This window comes from Mustela nivalis, assembly GCF_964662115.1.
Source record: "Mustela nivalis genome assembly, chromosome: 5".
Lineage (NCBI taxonomy): Eukaryota > Metazoa > Chordata > Mammalia > Carnivora > Mustelidae > Mustela > Mustela nivalis.
The window spans coordinates 65277148-65295120 of NC_139024.1; the positions used below are offsets into that span (position 1 = coordinate 65277148).

The 17973-nt window shown below is 35.9% G+C and overlaps 1 protein-coding gene across 9 annotated transcripts in view; it reads left to right on the forward strand.

The window, feature by feature from the left end:
- The window catches only part of AHI1 (Abelson helper integration site 1), a 212151-nt gene that overhangs the window by 8777 nt on the left and 185401 nt on the right, over window positions 1–17973 (forward strand). For all 9 annotated transcript variants that reach the window (XR_014311910.1, XR_014311911.1, XR_014311912.1 and 6 more), the window contains exons 5-6: window positions 6183–6742; window positions 8976–9157. Coding sequence is in view for 6 of the 9 variants with exons in the window: in XM_082731093.1 (XP_082587219.1) it covers window positions 6183–6742; window positions 8976–9157 (742 nt within the window). In the remaining 3 variants the exon portion in view is untranslated. The remainder of the gene's footprint in view (window positions 1–6182; window positions 6743–8975; window positions 9158–17973) is intronic.

Sequence of the window (17973 nt, forward strand, 5' to 3'; positions counted from 1 at the left end):
AAAATATTTTTGAAATGATTTACTTTAGGAAATAAATTAAACCTCTTTTTATTTACTAGATAACAGTGCTTCCTATCTTTCAAGCACTTCTAAACATATTATGTATATTCACTAGTTTTTAATAACATGAAATGATGAGGTTTTATTCCATTTTAAATTAAGGAAACTGGATCACAGAGAGGTTGAATAGCTGCCTGAATTTGCATAGTTGGTGGCAGAACCAGAATTCAAACTCTAACAGTCTGGCTACAGAGCCCACTCTCTTAACCATAACCCAGTAGAACCTCTGAATAACATATGAAGAGATGGGACCTCATCAGAACAAAAACATGTACAGAACAGGCAGGGTGAGATTGGAAGGGGAGCTGGCTGAAATAAGAAAAGGAAGCAAGGAAAAGGCTGTACTAAGAGAATTCACAATAATGCAGATTCACATTATTTTTCAATAATCTGTTAGGTACTGTGATATGAATTTTGCAAATGCTGTTTCCGATTCTCATGTTAATCATGAAACATAGGTAGTGGGACTCTTATTTTGCATGAGAGGTTTTATAAACATCAGAACATAAAAACCACTTTAACGAAGATGTTAAATGTTTTGCTAGAGCCTTAAAGCCAGCAGTAGAGTAAGGGGGATTTAAAATTATAGTCTCTCCGTGTTCTGCCTTTAGTTGCTTTTTAAAAACTGTGTCTTCAGCCTAAAACAGTAGAATTGGTACCGTGGAAAAATCTTAATTAGTGATAAGGAAAATAAATGTGAGGCATTCTCCCATGAGAAGAAATGGCTAAAACTAAAATGAAGTAAATAATGAAAACCTATAGAAATATTTGACCTCTAAGTAAGTGTTCCCAGACAATGCTAATGGAGCAGAAACAGTAGAAAGAGCATGGTGAAAAAAACCTTCTGGAGATTAACAGAAAGATCTAGGAGGAAATGAGTCTATCTTGCATTCTGGGTAAAATTTATGAAATGAGAACTATATTTAGAACTTGGTAATTTCAGGAGAAAAGTTAATTTTGCAAGTATCTCAACAGAACACATCAGGTGCATTTCAGGCCTCTCTCAGAAAATACTAAACCCAGAAGACAAGAAAGCAATATCTGTATAGTATTGAGGGGAAAATTGTATCACAAGAAATCCAATGACCTAAGGGTCAGTTGTTTGTGAGGTCAGTAGTGAACATGAGAATGAACAGAGAATTATTATAAGTGTTCTCTCCCTGAAAACAAGAAAACTGTTGAATGTGTATTATTTGAATATGTAGTACCATTTCCAGAAACATTAATCAAAAATTAAGAATGTAAGAATAGAGAATATATGGTCTGAAAATATATCTGCTTGAGTCTTTTGAGACCAGTTAAACATATAGAACTTTATTATTTGTGCCAAAAATAATTACTGAAGATTCATATTACATAACGTACCTGTGATAATGTGAGATAACAGGAACATTGTTCTAAAACATTGGGCAAATCTTTCCTAGCTTGCAGAGCAAAAAAAAGTCCTATAATGATTACTTTTACCTAAAGTGTAGTCAGAAGTTACTTCATCCTGGAGTTCAAAATAAATGAAACAAGTAATATGTAAAATTGATTATTATACTTTCAGAGTCATCAGATGTCAAGAAAAATGGGTGCCTGGGTGGCTCAGTCGTTAAGCGTCTGCCTTCAGCTCAGGTCATGATCCCGGGGTCCTGGGATCAAGCCCTGCATCTGGCTTGCTGCTGGACAGGAAGCCTGCTTCTCCCTCTCCCACTCCCCCTATTTGTGTTCCCTCTCTCTCTCTGTGTCTCTCTCCATCAAATAAATAAATAAAATCTTAAGAAAGATAAAGAGAAAGAAAGAACTGAACAAGTGAACACAACAGACTTTTTTTTTTTAATTTTTTAAATTTATTTTCAGCGTAACGGTATTCATTGTTTTTGCACCACACTCAGTGCTCCCTGCAATCCGTGCCCTCTCTAATACCCACCACCTGGTTCCCCCAACCTTCCACCCCCCCGCCCCTTCAAACCCTTCAGATTCTTTTTCAGAGTCCATAGTCTCTCATGGTTCACCTCCCCTTCCAATTTCCCTCAACTCCCTTCTCCTTTCTAACTCCCCTTGTCCTCCATGCTATTTGTTATGCTCCACAAATAAGTGAAACCATATGATAATGGACTCTCTCTGCTTGACTTATTTCACTCAGCATAATCTCTTCCAGTCCCATCCATGTTGCTACAAAAGTTGGGTATTCATCCTTTCTGATGGAGGCATAATACTCCCTAGTGTATATGGACCACATCTTCCTTATCCATTCGTCCGTTGAAGGGCATCTTGGTTCTTTCCACAGTTAGGCGACTGTGGCCATTGCTGCTATAAACATTGGGGTATAGATGGCCCTTCTTTTCACTACATCTGTATCTTTGGGGTAAATACCCAGGAATGCAATTGCAGGGTCATAGGGAAGCTCTATTTTTAATTTCTTGAGGAATCTTCACACTGTTCTCCAAAGTGGCTGCACCAACTTGCATTCCCACCAACAGTGTAGGAGGGTTCCCCTTTCTCCACATCTTCTCCAATGCTTGTTGTTTCCTGTCTTGCTAATTTTGGCCATTCTAACTGATGTAAGGTGGTATCTCAATGTGGTTTTATTTTTTTTTATTTTTTAAAGATTTTATTTATTTATTTGATAGAGAACACAAGTAGGCAGAGAGGCAGGCAGAGAGAGAGAGAGAGAGAGAAGCAGGCTCTGCACTGAGCAGAGAGCCCGATGTGGGGCTCAATCCCAGGACCCTGGCATCATGACCTGGGCCGAAGGCAGAGACTTTAACCCACTGAGCCACCCAGGCGCCCCCTCAATGTGGTTTTAATTTGAATCTCCCTGATGGCTAGTGATGATGAACATTTTTTCATGTGTCTGATAGCCATTTGCATGTCTTCATTGGAGAAGTGTCTGTTCATATCTTCTGCCCATTTTTTTTATATGATTATATGTTTTGTGTGTGTTGAGTTTGAGGAGTTCTTTATAGATCCTGGATATCGACCTTTTGTCTGTACTGTCATTTGCCAATATCCTCTCCCATTCCGTGGGTTGCCCCTTTGTTTTGTTGACCACAACAGACTTTTTAGAAAAGGAACAAAGGTAGTGAAAAAAGAAATTTAAGAATAAACTCTTAGGGGTGCCTGGGTGGCTCAGTTGGTTAAATGACTGACTCCTGATTCAGCTCAGGTCATGATCTCAGGGTGGTGAGCTGGAGCCCTGGGTTGGCTCTGTAGGGAGTGCTCAGCAGGGAGTCTGCTTGAGATTTTCTCTACCTCTCCCTCTAGCCCCTCCCCCTGTGCATGCACACTCTATCTCAAATAAGTAAATCTTTAAAAAAAAAAAAAGAATGAAGTTAATCATAAAAATAAATGTAAACAGTTTAAGCTTCCTATTTCAGAAAGCAAGCTCTAAAATTTTTTAAAATGTCAGGTGTTTAGCTTGCAGCATTGACAGATCAAACAAAATGACATAAAGTTTAAAAGCTGGCAAAAATATATACAAATCTAAAAAGAAACAGAATTTTCTCAATTATGAATATATTGAAAAAACAAAAAACTTAAATAAATATGAATAAAAGAAATTTAACCCTATGTTGAGAAAATATTTGTCTCAGCCAAAATAGGTTTTCTCCCTAAGAACTCAAGAATAGCATTGGGGCACCTGGGTGGCTCTGTCAGTTGAGGTCCAACTTTTTGGTTTTTGCTCAGGTCATGATCTCAGGGTCATGAGCTCCATATCAAGCCCTATGTGGGGCATGGAGTCTGCTTAAGAGTCTCTCTCTCCCCAATGCCCCCCATGCACGCATACATTCTCTCTTTCAAATAAACTAATAAATTAGTTAATTTTTAAAAAGAGTATCTTAAAAATTGGCTAAGTCAGCATCAGTAAATCAGTACAAATAAGTTGAATGAAAACCATATGATTGTATAAAAGTAAGGGGAAAAGCTGTAATATTTTACTTAGAAAGAGGATACTAGTGATTTTTGAAAAAATAATTTGATGTTCATGTAAGTGATAATTATGTACCTTCTGAGGTGCATACACATGGCTTATTGTGTATGATTTCAGGAGCTTCCAGGACCCCCTTTGAGAATGGAGGGTAGTCCCCTGATGACCTAAAGATACCTCACCAATAAGTACTTCCTTCAAAATCAGGATCTATAAGGAAAGATCTCTTTATCTCAAGAATATAATTAATATTCTTGAAATTTTAGTAAATATAATTAGACAAGAAATGTAAATAGCATTATCATAGCTTTTCTTCACCTAATATTTGTCTCTACTACATGCCGGGGACTATGCTAAGTGCTCTGCGCACTTACTTCACCTTATCTCGCAGGAATCCTGTCACGTGAGTATACATCAGAGAACAGAGAGATTAAGGAACTTACCCAAGATCTTACAACTAGTAAGTAGTGAATCCAGATCCTTATAACTCCGGAGCGTATATTCATGACAGCTGAACCGTATGGCTTCCTTGATTCACCAGTGTGTAGTGTGAGCAATGTATGACTCCCAGTGAGGAGGGCAAGGACTTATACTTGATATTCCAAATAGTAATGTTATCTGTGCCAATCAATTGAAAGTGAACAAGTATATAAAAATCATCTGTTATAGCCTAGAAACACATCAGAAAACACTGCAGAACAGAAAAATTAATAAGCATTTCATATATAGAAACTATAAAAGCCTTACAAGATCTTAAAAGTAAATTTTCTAAAAATACAGATTCTTATATTAAAAACCTATGATTTTTTATTAGTAGATATTTCAGAAAGCTTGCATTTTATGTATGCTAGTTCTTTTAAGCTTAACCCAATAGTAGCAGTCTCCAGTGGACCATTCATTCATTTATTTATTTATTTATATGTGGGGGGGGGGGGTTCTGTAACAAATTACCTATTCATTCATTCATTCATTTATTTATTTATTTATTTAACATGTAATGTGTTATTTGCTTCAGGGGTATAGGTCTGTGAATCATAAGTCTTACAGAAATCATAGCACTTACCATAGCACATACCCTCCCCAATGTCCATCACCAAGCCACCCAATCCCTTTCACCCCCCTCTTCCCTCCAGCAGCCCTCAGTTTGTTTACTGAGATTAAGAGTCTCATATGGTTTGTCTCCCTCTTTGGTTTTGTCTTGCTTCATTTTCCCTCCCTTCCCCTATTATCCTCTGTCTTGTCTTTCAAATTCGTCATATCAGTGAGATCTTATAATAATTGTCTTTCTCTGACTAATTTTGCTTAGCTTAATACCCTCTAGTTCTATCCATGTCATTGCAAATGACAAAATTTCGGGTTTTTTGATGCCTCATAGTATTCCATTGTATGTATATACCACATCTTCTTTATCCTTTCATCTGTTGGTGGACATCTGGGCTCTTTCCATAGTTTGGCTATTGTGGACATTGCTGCTATAAACATTTGGGTGTACATGCCCCTTCGGATCACTACATTTCTATCTTTAGGGTAACTACCCAGTAGTGCAGTGCTGGGTTGTAGGGTAGCTCTATTTTCGACTTCTGAGGAACCTCCATACTGTTTTCCAGAGTGGCTGCATCTAGCCTTTTTTATTAAAAAATCTCATTTAAAATAATTTTGATTAGAGAAACATATACTGGTATGTTTATTCTGTCATTTGACCTAATTTGATAATATTTAATATTGGGCAGCATTTTCAATGATGTATTTGGATTAATTGTAGGGTAATTCTAAATTACAGACTTTTGATTTTACAGTATAATTATGAGCAAAATGAATGACCTGGGTGTGTTTTCTGTTGGGAAACCTGAAATGCTTTAACTCTGTGCTCCTTTAGCAATTTCTCAAGTATCTTATAATTATAGTATGGATCATTCTGCCAAATAGAAAATTAACATTTGAGATGTGAGCAATTTATTCACTTCTGAAAAGTCATTAAGTATTTTTCTCCATGTTAATTATCTCATTTAATCTGAGGTTACTCTCAGAAATGCCAAGAGCGTAAACTAGGCCTGTGCTAATGAGATGGTTTAGAATGCAATCAGTGTGTTCAAGTAAAAAAATGAAATTATTTTCCCAATATTACACTGAACACTGATCATTGTGCTTTATCTTTATGTCACTGAATTGCACTTGGCTGAAACTTTGTTACTGTGCCTTCTTTTCCTAGCTTGACACTGTTAGAAGCAATCTTCTAAAAAGTAAAGAAACTAGAGGTGATGATGTAAGTCCTACGAGCATTGATAACTCAGAGGAGAGCATGCAAGTCACTAAAAGTAAACTAAGGAATCCTCAGTCAACCCCTGAAAATCCAGATGATGTTAGTGTAGAGGAAGAAAAGCAAGGAAAGACAAGTAAAAAGGCGGTGAAAACAGTATTCCAGATAACTGCACAAGGAATGGAACTGGAAACTCCTGTGAAGAAGGTGGATTCCACACATCAGAAAGCACGGACCAGGCCACAGCCAGGTGTTGCTCATCAGAAGAGCAAGAAGGTAGATGAAGAAAGAGAAAACAGTAATTTAGATGAGGAGGAAGAACTGTTGCAATTGTACCAACTTCAAGTAGCTGAAGAAATGGCGAAGGAGATTAAGAAGAAAATAAGAAAGAAACTCGAAGAACAGTTGACTTACTTTCCCTCAGATCGCTCATTGCATGATGGCAAACTGAACAGTGAGAAAAAAATAAAGAAAAAAAAGAAAGTTTTAATGTCGTCTAAAGCTGAAACAAGGTACTTTGCATTGACAGATATAAAATGTCCTCTAGTATTCTCAGCTTTTGAGTGATACCTGTAGTTACACTAAGAAAATTCTTAATCTTTCATGTGGATACATTACCAGTACAATAATAGCACCTTAATATGTGCTAACTGCTTTATAAGAATTAACTTACTGATGCCTTGTAACAACCTTATGAGGAATAGTAACACTATCACCCTATTTTGCAGATAAGGAAACTTGAAAGTTTTAAGTCACAGAACCAGTATGAAGCTAAGCCAAAACCTTAGCAGTCTTGTTCTAAGGTCCCTACCCTTTAATATTTACATCTGCTTATTAAATAATAGAAACCCAATTTCTCTCCCTTTTTGGAGTTACAAATGCCTATTTGGAAAAATGAATATAGTGTTTTTCTTTATTATACAAATGATATTTGCTTATTGTAGAACATACAGTAAAGACACAAAGAAGGTGAAAGTAACCTAACCATCTAAAGGTCATCATTATAAGCAACTTAGCATACTTCTTTTTTTCTATATATGGTGCTTATACATATATGTTTGCATTTGGGGTGTGAGTGCTTCTGTGATCGTATTTATATTTATATGTCTCTCTTTCTGTATTTGATTTTGCCCTGGCCTTCAGGGACAGTTTTCGCTAACATCCTCATCCAAAAATAATTCCCTTCTTACCAAAAGCTAGATAACTAGTGGTAACAAAAGGAGAGCAAAAAGAGTTGCTAGGTGAACATGTTACTATATATATTAACTATCTGTTGCTGCACAAAAAGTCTGCTCTAGAACTTAGCAGAACAACAAACATTTATTGTTTCGGTTTCTGTGGATCAGGAATCTGAGCATGGCTTAAGTGGGTACCGCTGACTCAGGATCTCTCATGGCCTACAGTCAGGATGTCAGCTGGGGGTGCAGTCATCTTAAGGGTTGGCTGGAGTAGGATCTGCAAGTGACAGAGCTGTTGGAAGGCTTGGAATACCCACTTCTAAGTTCACTCCTGTGGTACTTGGCAAGTCTCAGGTCCTGACTGACTTGACCAGAGACATTGATTCCTTGCCACATGGGTCTCTCCATGTGGGCTACTCACAACGTGGCCACTTGCTTCCCCAGGGCAAGGGCTTTGAGAAAGAGAGAGTCATAGTCTTTATGGAATCCAATCTTTAATCTTGGTTTCAAAGTGGCATCCATTATGTTTGTCATATATGGTCTATTAGAAGTGGGTCACTAGGTCCAGCCCACAATCAAGGAAAGGGACTCAACAAATATATTAAGAGCAGGAGGCAAGGATCATTGAGGGCCATCTTAGGGGCTACTTGCCACAGTATACCATCAGTTTTTCTTACAGCTACCATATCTGTTATGAACTTGTAAGCCATACTTACTATTACATGTGAGTTCATGAATTTTAAATAAAACCACAGGTTACATGACCATGGCATGCAAAAGGTAGTTCTCTTTAAATAATAGTATTTGGTGATGTGATAAAACAGTATGGCTTTCTGGAATGATTATTTTGAAATATTTCTCTCATCTTTTTATTTCTCAACCTCTTTTTTAAAAATATGACTATATTGGAAGTCAGTTTTTTATTATTCAGGTGCAGATTTTTTACTTGATAAATTACAAACTTTAATAGGCTTGTTTTTTCTCTACAATGAGTATAACTCTAGGCTGCTACTCCTTAGCATTTATTAGTTCACATGATAACACATTTTCATTTTAATAATGGCCTTCTGAAAATGTGGTAGCACACCAACCCCTGGAAAAGATAATTAATTGTTATCTAGAAATCAAAAGTTGAATATCTGAAGCCTCTTGAAAGCAGAACAAACTTAAAACACTTTTTTTTTTTTTTTTTTTTTTAAATAAGGTAATTTAGAAATTTGTTCCTTAATCATTGACTTGGCAACACGGTGAGGATGCTTTCATCAGTCCTGTAGAAAAACAGATTTACTGCTCATAAAATATATAACTTCATCTTTTCTGGGAGTTTAGAGCTCAAGTTTAATTTGGCTCAGGTGTATATAACTCATTACCAAATATAAAATAATACCTATTGATACCTAATTTGACAGTTCACCATTTTAATGCATAATATAATATATGTATCCCCTAGCAGGAAAGAATACTGATTTTAGGATTATCCTTGACTCTGTTCACTGTTCAGTTTGCTGCATCATTAAGAAGAAGAAGAATATATTTGTAATGGCTTATACTTGGTTTGTATTTGCAGTACATTGACCATCTCTGATGACACAGCTGAAAGTGAACAAAAGAAAGAATCTCCAGTTAGAACAGTTACTTCAGATTCTCATCAAGATGAGAAAATAAGCTCAGTGGAAGACAATGTAGAAGACAGCATGCAAGATGACACAAAATCCAAACCAAAAAAAAAGAAAAAGAAGGCTAAAACAGGTTTGTTATCCAAATTAAATGAAAAACATGTCTGGTAGAAATAAGTTGATTCTAGGACTTTGAGTCCTTAAAACTAAAGAAGATTTATTCCCAAAGACTATAATTTTAAAAATTCAGTATAGACTGTAGTTGACCCTTGAACAACATGGGTTTGAACTGTGAAATGCAGGTTCACTTACACTGATTTTTTTTTTTTATAAAAAAGTAAAGTTCTGTAAATGTATTTTCTTTTTTTATGACTTCCTTACACATTTTCTTTTCTCTGGCTTGCTTATTTTAAGAATATAATATATGATACATGTAACATGTAAAATGTATGTTAATTGACTGTTTATGTTATCAGTAAGGCTTCTGGTCAGCAGAAGGATATTAGTCTTGGGCAAGTCAGAGATTAAGCACAGGTTTGCAAATGTGCAGGGGGTTGGCACCCCTAACCCTGGCATTGTTCAAGGGCCACCTGTGTGTGGCACTTGTTCTTAGATTCATGTATGTTAAGACATTTATTTATTTGTAACTGTGGGTCTCTTTGGTCAGTCAATATTATGTAAGTCATCTCTAATTCTTGACTTAATTTAATTGAACCCTAGAATAACATTAACTTTGTTGCTGTTGTGGCACAGATTTCTTTATACTATTGAGTTTCAAACCCCTAAATAATTTAGACTCATATTTATTGAAAGTGTTAAGTGGTCAGCAGTTAATAAACATTTCACATGTTAAGGTTGCAACCCTCTGTCACACGTGATTGTCTTCCTATGTCCTCAGCCTGATTCAGTTTTTTTCCTTCCTACCCTCTTGCTTCGTGTCTTCCTCTTTACTCATTTTCTTTCTTTCCTCTTATTTTTCTTTACTTGTTATTGCCTTTTTCCTACTTCTTATATTCTTTTTATTCTTTTCAATTTCCATTTAATTGACCAAAAATGGGGACCAAAGTAGGCAATTTTAGAATTTATGGTAGTTATTGATTGGATATGCAATTGATGATGCTTTGTGGTTCCTGTGAGTATATTTGTAAAACCTTTGTTAAAGTATGATACACACATAGAAAAGTGTTCATGTTACAAGCATACTGTTTAGTGGATTTTCACAAACTGAACATGCCTATAAAATCGTCATCCAAATCTAGAAACAACACTGTTAGCACCAGAAACCCCGTAAGTCCCTTCTCTTTCATTGCCCGTCAGGAGTAGATGTTATCCTGACATCTAACACAGTTTATTTCTGCCTGGTTTTCTACTTTGATGTGAATAGAATCAGAAATACTGTGCTCTTTGTGCCTGACTTCTTTCACTGAAAATTATTTTTGTGAGATGTAGACTGTGTTGCTTGTGGTTGAGCTTATTCATTATCAGTTCTGCTTTTGCACTGTATGGATATCCATTGTGGGGCTATACTGCAGTAATTTACCAATTGTACTGATGGACATTTGAGCTGTTTCTAGTTTTAGGTGGTTACAAATAAAGCTGTAATATTCTAGCCATGTCTTCTGGCAAGCATATATATACATTTGGGGGGCATCTTTTTTTTTTTTTAAAGCATAGTGTTATTTATGGAGTTCCTATGTCTTTCAGAACTACTCACTGGTAGGAAACGCTACTCGGAAACATGGCTGTGATCCTTTAAATATAGCATCTAAAGAAATACTGAAAAAGTACTCCATTGCTTTCTAATATATTTATTTTGTTGAGCATCTTGTTAGAAGGTCACTGTCAGAGATTATGAATATTTTTCACTTTAATAAATACTTCCCATTTTCCAGAGTTGGTTTACAAACTGATGACACTAGCAGTATTTGAGAACTTCTAGTGCTCTACATCTTCACTAACATTTATATTCTCAGTATTTAAAAATTTTAGCCATTCATAATGTATAATGATATTTCGGTTTTACTTTAAACTTTGGTAACTAATGAAGTTGAGAATCTTCTTCATGTTTGTTGCATACTTGGATTTCTTTATTTTATATGCTTATTTAAGTCTTTTGTGTATACTTTTAAGAAATGGAATTGTTTGCCTTTTACAATTTGTGAGAATTTTTTTTTGAATTTTTAATTTTTTAATTAACATATAATGTATTATTAGCCCCAGGGGTACAGGTCTGTGAATCGCCAGGTTTACACACTTTTCAGCATTCACCATAGCACATTCCTTCCCCAATATCCATAACCCCACCACCCTCTCCCTACCCCCCTCCACCTGGCAGCCCTCAGGTTGTTTTGTGAGATTAAGAGTCTCTTATGGTTTGTCTCCCTCCCGATCCCATCTTGTTTCATTTATTCTTTTCCTACCCCCCAAACCCCCCACATTGCCTCTCAACTTCCTTGTATCAGGGAGAGCATATGATAATTATCTTTCTCTGTTTGACTTATTTCGCTCAGCGTAATACCCTCTAGTTCCATCCACATCGTCACAAATGACAAGATTTCATTTCTTTTGATGGCTGCATAGTATTCCATTGTATATATATACCACTTCTTCTTTATCCATTCATCTGCTGATGGACATCTAGGTTCTTTCCGAAGTTTGGTTATTGTGGACATTGCTGCTATAAACGTTCGGGTACATGTGCCCCTTCGGATCACTACATTTGTATCTTTAGGGTAAATACCCACTGGTGTGATTGCTGGGTTGTAGGGTAGCTCTATTTTCAACTTTTTGAGGAACCTTCATACTGTTTTCCAGAGTGGTTGCACCAGCTTCCATTCCCACCAACAGTGTAGGAGGGTTCCCCTTTGTCCACATCCTCGCCAGCATCTGTCATTTCTTGACTTATTAATTTTAGCCATTCTGACTGGTGTGAGGTGGTATCTCATTGTGGTTTTGATTTGTGTTTCCCTGATGCTGAGTGATGTTGAGCACTTTTTCATGTGTCTGTTGGCCATCTGGATGTCTTCTTTGCAGAAATGTCTGTTCATGTCCTCTGCCCGTTTCTTGATTGGATTATTTGTTCTTTGGGTGTTGAGTTTGATAAGATTTTTATAGATTCTGGATACTAGCCCTTTATCTGATATGTCGTTTACAAATATCTTCTCCCATTCTGTCAGTTGTCTTTTGGTTTTGTTAACTGTTTCCTTTGCTGTGCAGAAGCTTTTGCTCTTGTTGAAATTTGTGAGAATATTTTATGTAGCTAGACATAAGTCTTTTCTTGGGTACAGACACACACACACACACACACACACACACACACACACTGCAAACATCTTCCCAGTCTGGATTTTACTATTCTCTTATTGGTATCTTTTGAAATACAGAATTCTAAAATTTGATATAGCCCAATTTATCCATTTTTTCCTTTGATGGTAAGTGCTTTCTGTGTATAAGAAATCTTTACCAAGTCCTGAAGATGTTTTTGTATTTATTCTTTTCTAAAAGTTTTTTGTTTGCTTTTCATATTTAGCTCTGCAGGTCATCTGAAATTGGTTCTTGAATATGGTAAGAGGTAGTGGTTAAGGCCCATTTTTTTCCTGTGTGAATATATAATTGACCTACTACCATATATGGAAGAGAGTATCTTTTTTCCTCTATATTGCAGTGTTACCTTTATCCTAAATAACATGGCTGTGGGACTGGATCACTTTCTATTCTGTTACATTACACTGTTTGTAACAACACAACTATTCAGTTGTGTAAGTACTCTAACAGCTTTTTTTTTCTTTAGCATTACCTGGGCTATTCTTTTGCCCTTTGCATTTCTATATGAACTTTAGAAGCAGTTTCTTAATTCTCCCTCTTCCTCCCCCACTCCCAGCATTATTTTTATCCAGGTAGGGTGAAACTGAAGAGATTCACAATTTAACATCTCTCTAGATAGAGTTGACATCTTTACAAAGTATTAATTCTTGCCATCCATGAAATTGGTATGTACCTCCATATTAATATCTACAGTTTATCTTGGTAATATTGTAAGTTTTGGTAGAGTCTGTCTTTAGATGTATTCCTAGGTATTTGATGTTTCTTAATGCTGTTATAAATGGCATTTTTTAAATGGCATTGTTTTTTAAATTTTTGTTTTCTCTTTGTTGCTGGTATGTGTGTGTGTGTGTACATGCATAAAAATATATGCAGTAGTTGGTACAGCCACTTTGGAGAACAGTGTGAAGATTCCTCAAGAAATTAAAAATAGAGCTTCCCTATGACTCTGCAATTGCACTACTGGGTATTTACCCCAAAGATACAGATGTAGTGAAAAGAAGGGCCATCTGTACCCCAATGTTTATAGCAGCAATGGCCACGGTTGCCAAACTGTGGAAAGAATCAAGATGCCCTTCAACAGATGAATGGATAAGGAAGATGTGGTCCATATACCCTATGGAGTATTATGCCTCCATCAGAAAGAATGAATACCCAACTTTTGTAGCAACATGGATGGGACTGGAAGAGATTATGCTGAGTGAAATAAGTCAAGCAGAGAGAGTCAATTATCATATGGTTTCACTTATTTGTGGTGCATAACAAATAACATGGAGGACATGGGGAGATGGAGAGGAGAAGGGAGTTGAGGGTAATTGGAGGCGGAGGTGAACCATAAGAGACTATGGACTCTGAAAAACAACCTGAGGGTTTTGAAGGGGCGGGGGGGTGGGAGGTTTGGGGAGCCAGGTGGTGGGTATTAAGAAGGGTACATATTGTATGGAGCACTGAGTATGGTGCAAAAACAATGAATACTGTTATGCTGAAAAGATATTAAAAAATTAATTTAAAAATATGCAGTGAGAAATATAATTTGTTTTTAAAAAATTAATATTGTATCCAGTGTTTTTGCTAAATTTATTACTTCTAAGCATATATCCATGGATTGGTTTGAATTTTCTACATACACAATCATATCACCTGTTAATAACGATTGTTTCATTGTGCCTTTTTTCAGTCCTTATATCTTACTTCTTTTTCTTGCCTTGATACACTGGCTAGGACTTTCATTACAGTGTTAAACACCTTGGAGAAAAGCTTCCGTTAATTCACCGCTTGGTGTAATGTTTGCTCTGGGATTTCTTGTAAAATACTCCTTATCAAGTTTATGAGTTACCTTGTATTCTAATTAGCTAATGGTTTTTTTTAAATCATGAATAAATACTGAATTTTACCAGGGGCTTTTTCTTTATCTTTCAACTTGGTCATACAAATTTTCACCAGTTTTTCTGTTAATGTAGTCAATTGTTATTCGAATATTAAGCCATGTTTGTGTTCCTGGGGTTAGAGGGACCTGTAGCTGCAGCTTAGTTACAGTGTATTGTGTGTGTGTGTGTGTGTGTGTGTGTGTGTGTGTATTTTAATCTGTTATTGGATTTGATTTGCTGATGCCTTGTTTAGAATATTTGTATCGGATCATGAGAGAGAATAGTTTATACAGTTCTTTCTGGAAATACCCAGTTTTTGATAGCAAGGTTTTGATACTCTCAAAAAAACTGGGAAATGTTTCATATTTTTCAATTCTTTGGAAGCATTTATATAAATTGGTGTTATTTCTTCCATAAATGTTTGGAAGAATTTACTAATGGAGACTTTTAAGCCAAGGTTTCTTTGTGGGAAGAATTTAAATCAGATTTAGTTTCTTTAATAAATATCACTCTTCACATACTGTTTTTTCTGTCAGCTTTGAGAGACTATTTCTTGAGGAATTTGTTCATTTAATCCAAATTTTCAAATTTTGTCTGTCTGTGGCATCTGAAAGGGTGTCCTTTGATACTGGTAATTTGTTTTTCCTAGATTTCTTGATCAGTCTCAGGATTTTCAGTTTTCAAAGAAATCAGCCATTGGATTTGATTTTATCTGTTGTTCATTTGTGTACTATTTTGGTTATTTTATTTGTATTAGTTTCTTCATTCTCTTTTCTTTCATTTGCTGTTTTTAACTTTGTAAGATAGATTTTATAAGATTTCAGTTTTTATATATATTTAAGACTTTAACTTTTCACCTAAGTACTACTTTAGCTGCATCCCACAAATTTGTTATAATATCTTCATTGTTGTTCAATAAAAACATTTTCTAATTTCCATTTTAATTTCTCCTTCAATCACCTATTTTTAGAAGTATATTGTTTCATCTCAGCCAGCGTCATTTTCTAATTCCTTTTTGGTTTTAGTTTGTATCTGCCATTGTTATCAGAGGACATATTGTTGAATGATTTCAGTTTTTTGAATTTATTGAGGCTTTCTTTATGACCAGCTTATGGTCAATTTGCTAAATATTTCATGTGCATTTAAAAAGAGTGTGAATTCTGGTATCATTGGGTGCAGTGTCCTGTTTACGTTAGATCAAGTTTATTGTGTTCAGCTCATCTTCCTGATTTTTTTTTTTTAAGATTTTATTTATTTATTTGATATAGAGAGACACAGCAAGCAAGGGAACACAGGTAGGAGGAGTGAGAGAGGTAGAAGCAGGCTTCCCACTGAGCAGGGAGCCTGATGCGGGGCTCATTCCGGAGAGGAGAGCCCAGGATAATGACCTGAGCTGAAAGTGGATGCTTAATGACTGAGCCACCCAGGTGCCTCTCATCTTCCTGGGTTTTTTGGCTATTTATTCTATCCATTTGTTGAGACAGGTATTAAAATTTGCACTGTGATTTGAGGTTTCTTTGTTTTTTCTTTATTTCTGTTAGGCTTGTTTTTTTTTTTTTTCCTTTATGTATTTTGAAGTTATGTTATATCTTCTTGTCAGATTGACACTTCCAAGTTGTCTTAATCATTGTAACAAAATATAGACTAGATGGCTTAAACAATAAATAGTTATTTGTTCAGTCTGGAGCCTGGAAAGTCCAAGATCAAGGCACCCACAGATTTGGTGTCTGGTGAGGACCCACTTCCTGGATGTAGACTGATGCCTTTTTACTGTAACCTCACATAGCAGGGTAGCCCATCCATGAGGGCTGTACCCTCATGACCTAATCATCTCCCCACCTCTTAGTACTGTCACATTGGAGGTTGGGATTTCAACATATGTATCTTGTGGGGATACAAGCATTCAGTGTATAAGAGCAATCATTATACAGTAACTTTTTTGTCTCTAATAATTTTCCCTCCAAGTCTACTTGTAGTTTGAGTTTGCATAGTATAGTTTTTCCCATCCTAATTTCTCTAGCATTACCACCATACAGTGCCAGATGGTGCCAACGTGGTGGAGGGCAGGTAGCCTTTAGACCTGTGCTTAGTCTGTGGTCCTCAGGTCTAGATGGAGCTTGCCATTACTGCATCTCTCCCCCACCTCACCCCTCTAGGCTTCTTTGCCTGTGCCTACTTTGCATCCCCCTTACATGGGACAAGTGTCTGTTCATTTCCTTCCTTTTTTGCCTTCACCTCTTTTCTTACCTGACCCTAGAACATGGGAGGGTCTCAGTCCCTAGCCTGTGAGCTCCTTGGGGGCAGACCCTCAGTAAATGTGAAGTGCTCTACGCCACTCCCAAAAAGCAAAAAGCCCCCTTCTTGTTTCTAGTCTTTCTGTGGATTTATATTTCTTATTTCACTGTTTTGTGTATGTATTTTACACTGTTTTGTGTATGATCCACCTGTCTCATTTTCTTTTTCTCCTTGTCTTCTTTTGAGTTATTTATTTAAAAATTTTTCTTCTTTTATTAACTTAATTATACATATTTTTACAGTTTTGTATTTTTTTTTTCCTCAGGAACATTGAGTTTATTCTTGACTTACTATAGTCTAATACAAATTAACTCCCTAACAAAATATGCTCCCCCAGAACTGCTAGAGCATTAGGATAGTTTAATTCCATCCGAACTTTGTCACGTGCTTTTTCTGTATCTCTGTCTTTCCTGTCTCATAGGTTTCTTATTATGCATTTTAGTTCTGCATGTATTTTAAACTTCATAGCTGTTTTAGTGATCATTTTTTACAGCTGATATTAATTTATTTTCATCCCAAAATTTACTTTTTCCTTAATGAATTTTCATTTTTCCATTTTTCATTTGCTTGAAGAGCTCAATTTAGTATTTCTCCTGGTATAGGCCTGCTAATCCCCATAGGTTTTGTCGTGTTAAATGCCTTTACTTTCATTTCTATCTGTATTTGCTAGAATAGAATTTTAGGTTGTAGGTTGGTTTTCTTTAGTACTTTGGAGAAATCAGTCAGTTGTCTCTTGGCTTCCATCATTTCTCTTTCTAGCACTTATGTCCCATTAGCGGAAATGTGACTTTTTTTTCATCTGACTCATCTTTAGATTTTCTTTTTGTCTTTGATGTCAGTATTTTATCACATTATGCCTAAATATGCTTCGTTCGAATTTACCCTGCTTAGAATTTTTTGGTTGATATCACTTATTAGTTGTGGAGAATTCAATTATTCAAATTTTTTTTAGAATATGGCTTCTTCATTATTCCTTCCTCTTTTTCTAAATTATAAATTCACATTTATTTTTTTAAGTATGTCTACTTGTTTATGATTTTTCCTTATATTCTTTTAAAAATTTTTTTCCATTATGCTTAAGTTTGGGTATTGATACTGCTCTTTTTTCTGTTTCACTAATCATGTCTTTCTGTCCAACATGATATTAATGGGTATGTGGATATAATAGAGATATATGTCCTCTATCTTATTGAGTTCTTAATTTCAAATGCTGTGTTGTTTTGTTTTGTTTTTTAAAGTAGGCTCCATGCTTAGTATGGAGCCTAGTGCAGGGCTTGAACTCTTAACCCTGAGATCAAGACCTGAGCTGAGATCAAGAACCAGACATTAACTGAGCCACCCAGGCACTCCTCAGATGCTTTATTTTTCCTTTCCAGAATGTTGGGTTGTTGTTGTTGTTTTTTTTTTTTTCAAGATTTTATTTATTTATTTGAGAGAGAGAGTGAGAAAGAACATGAGAGGGAGA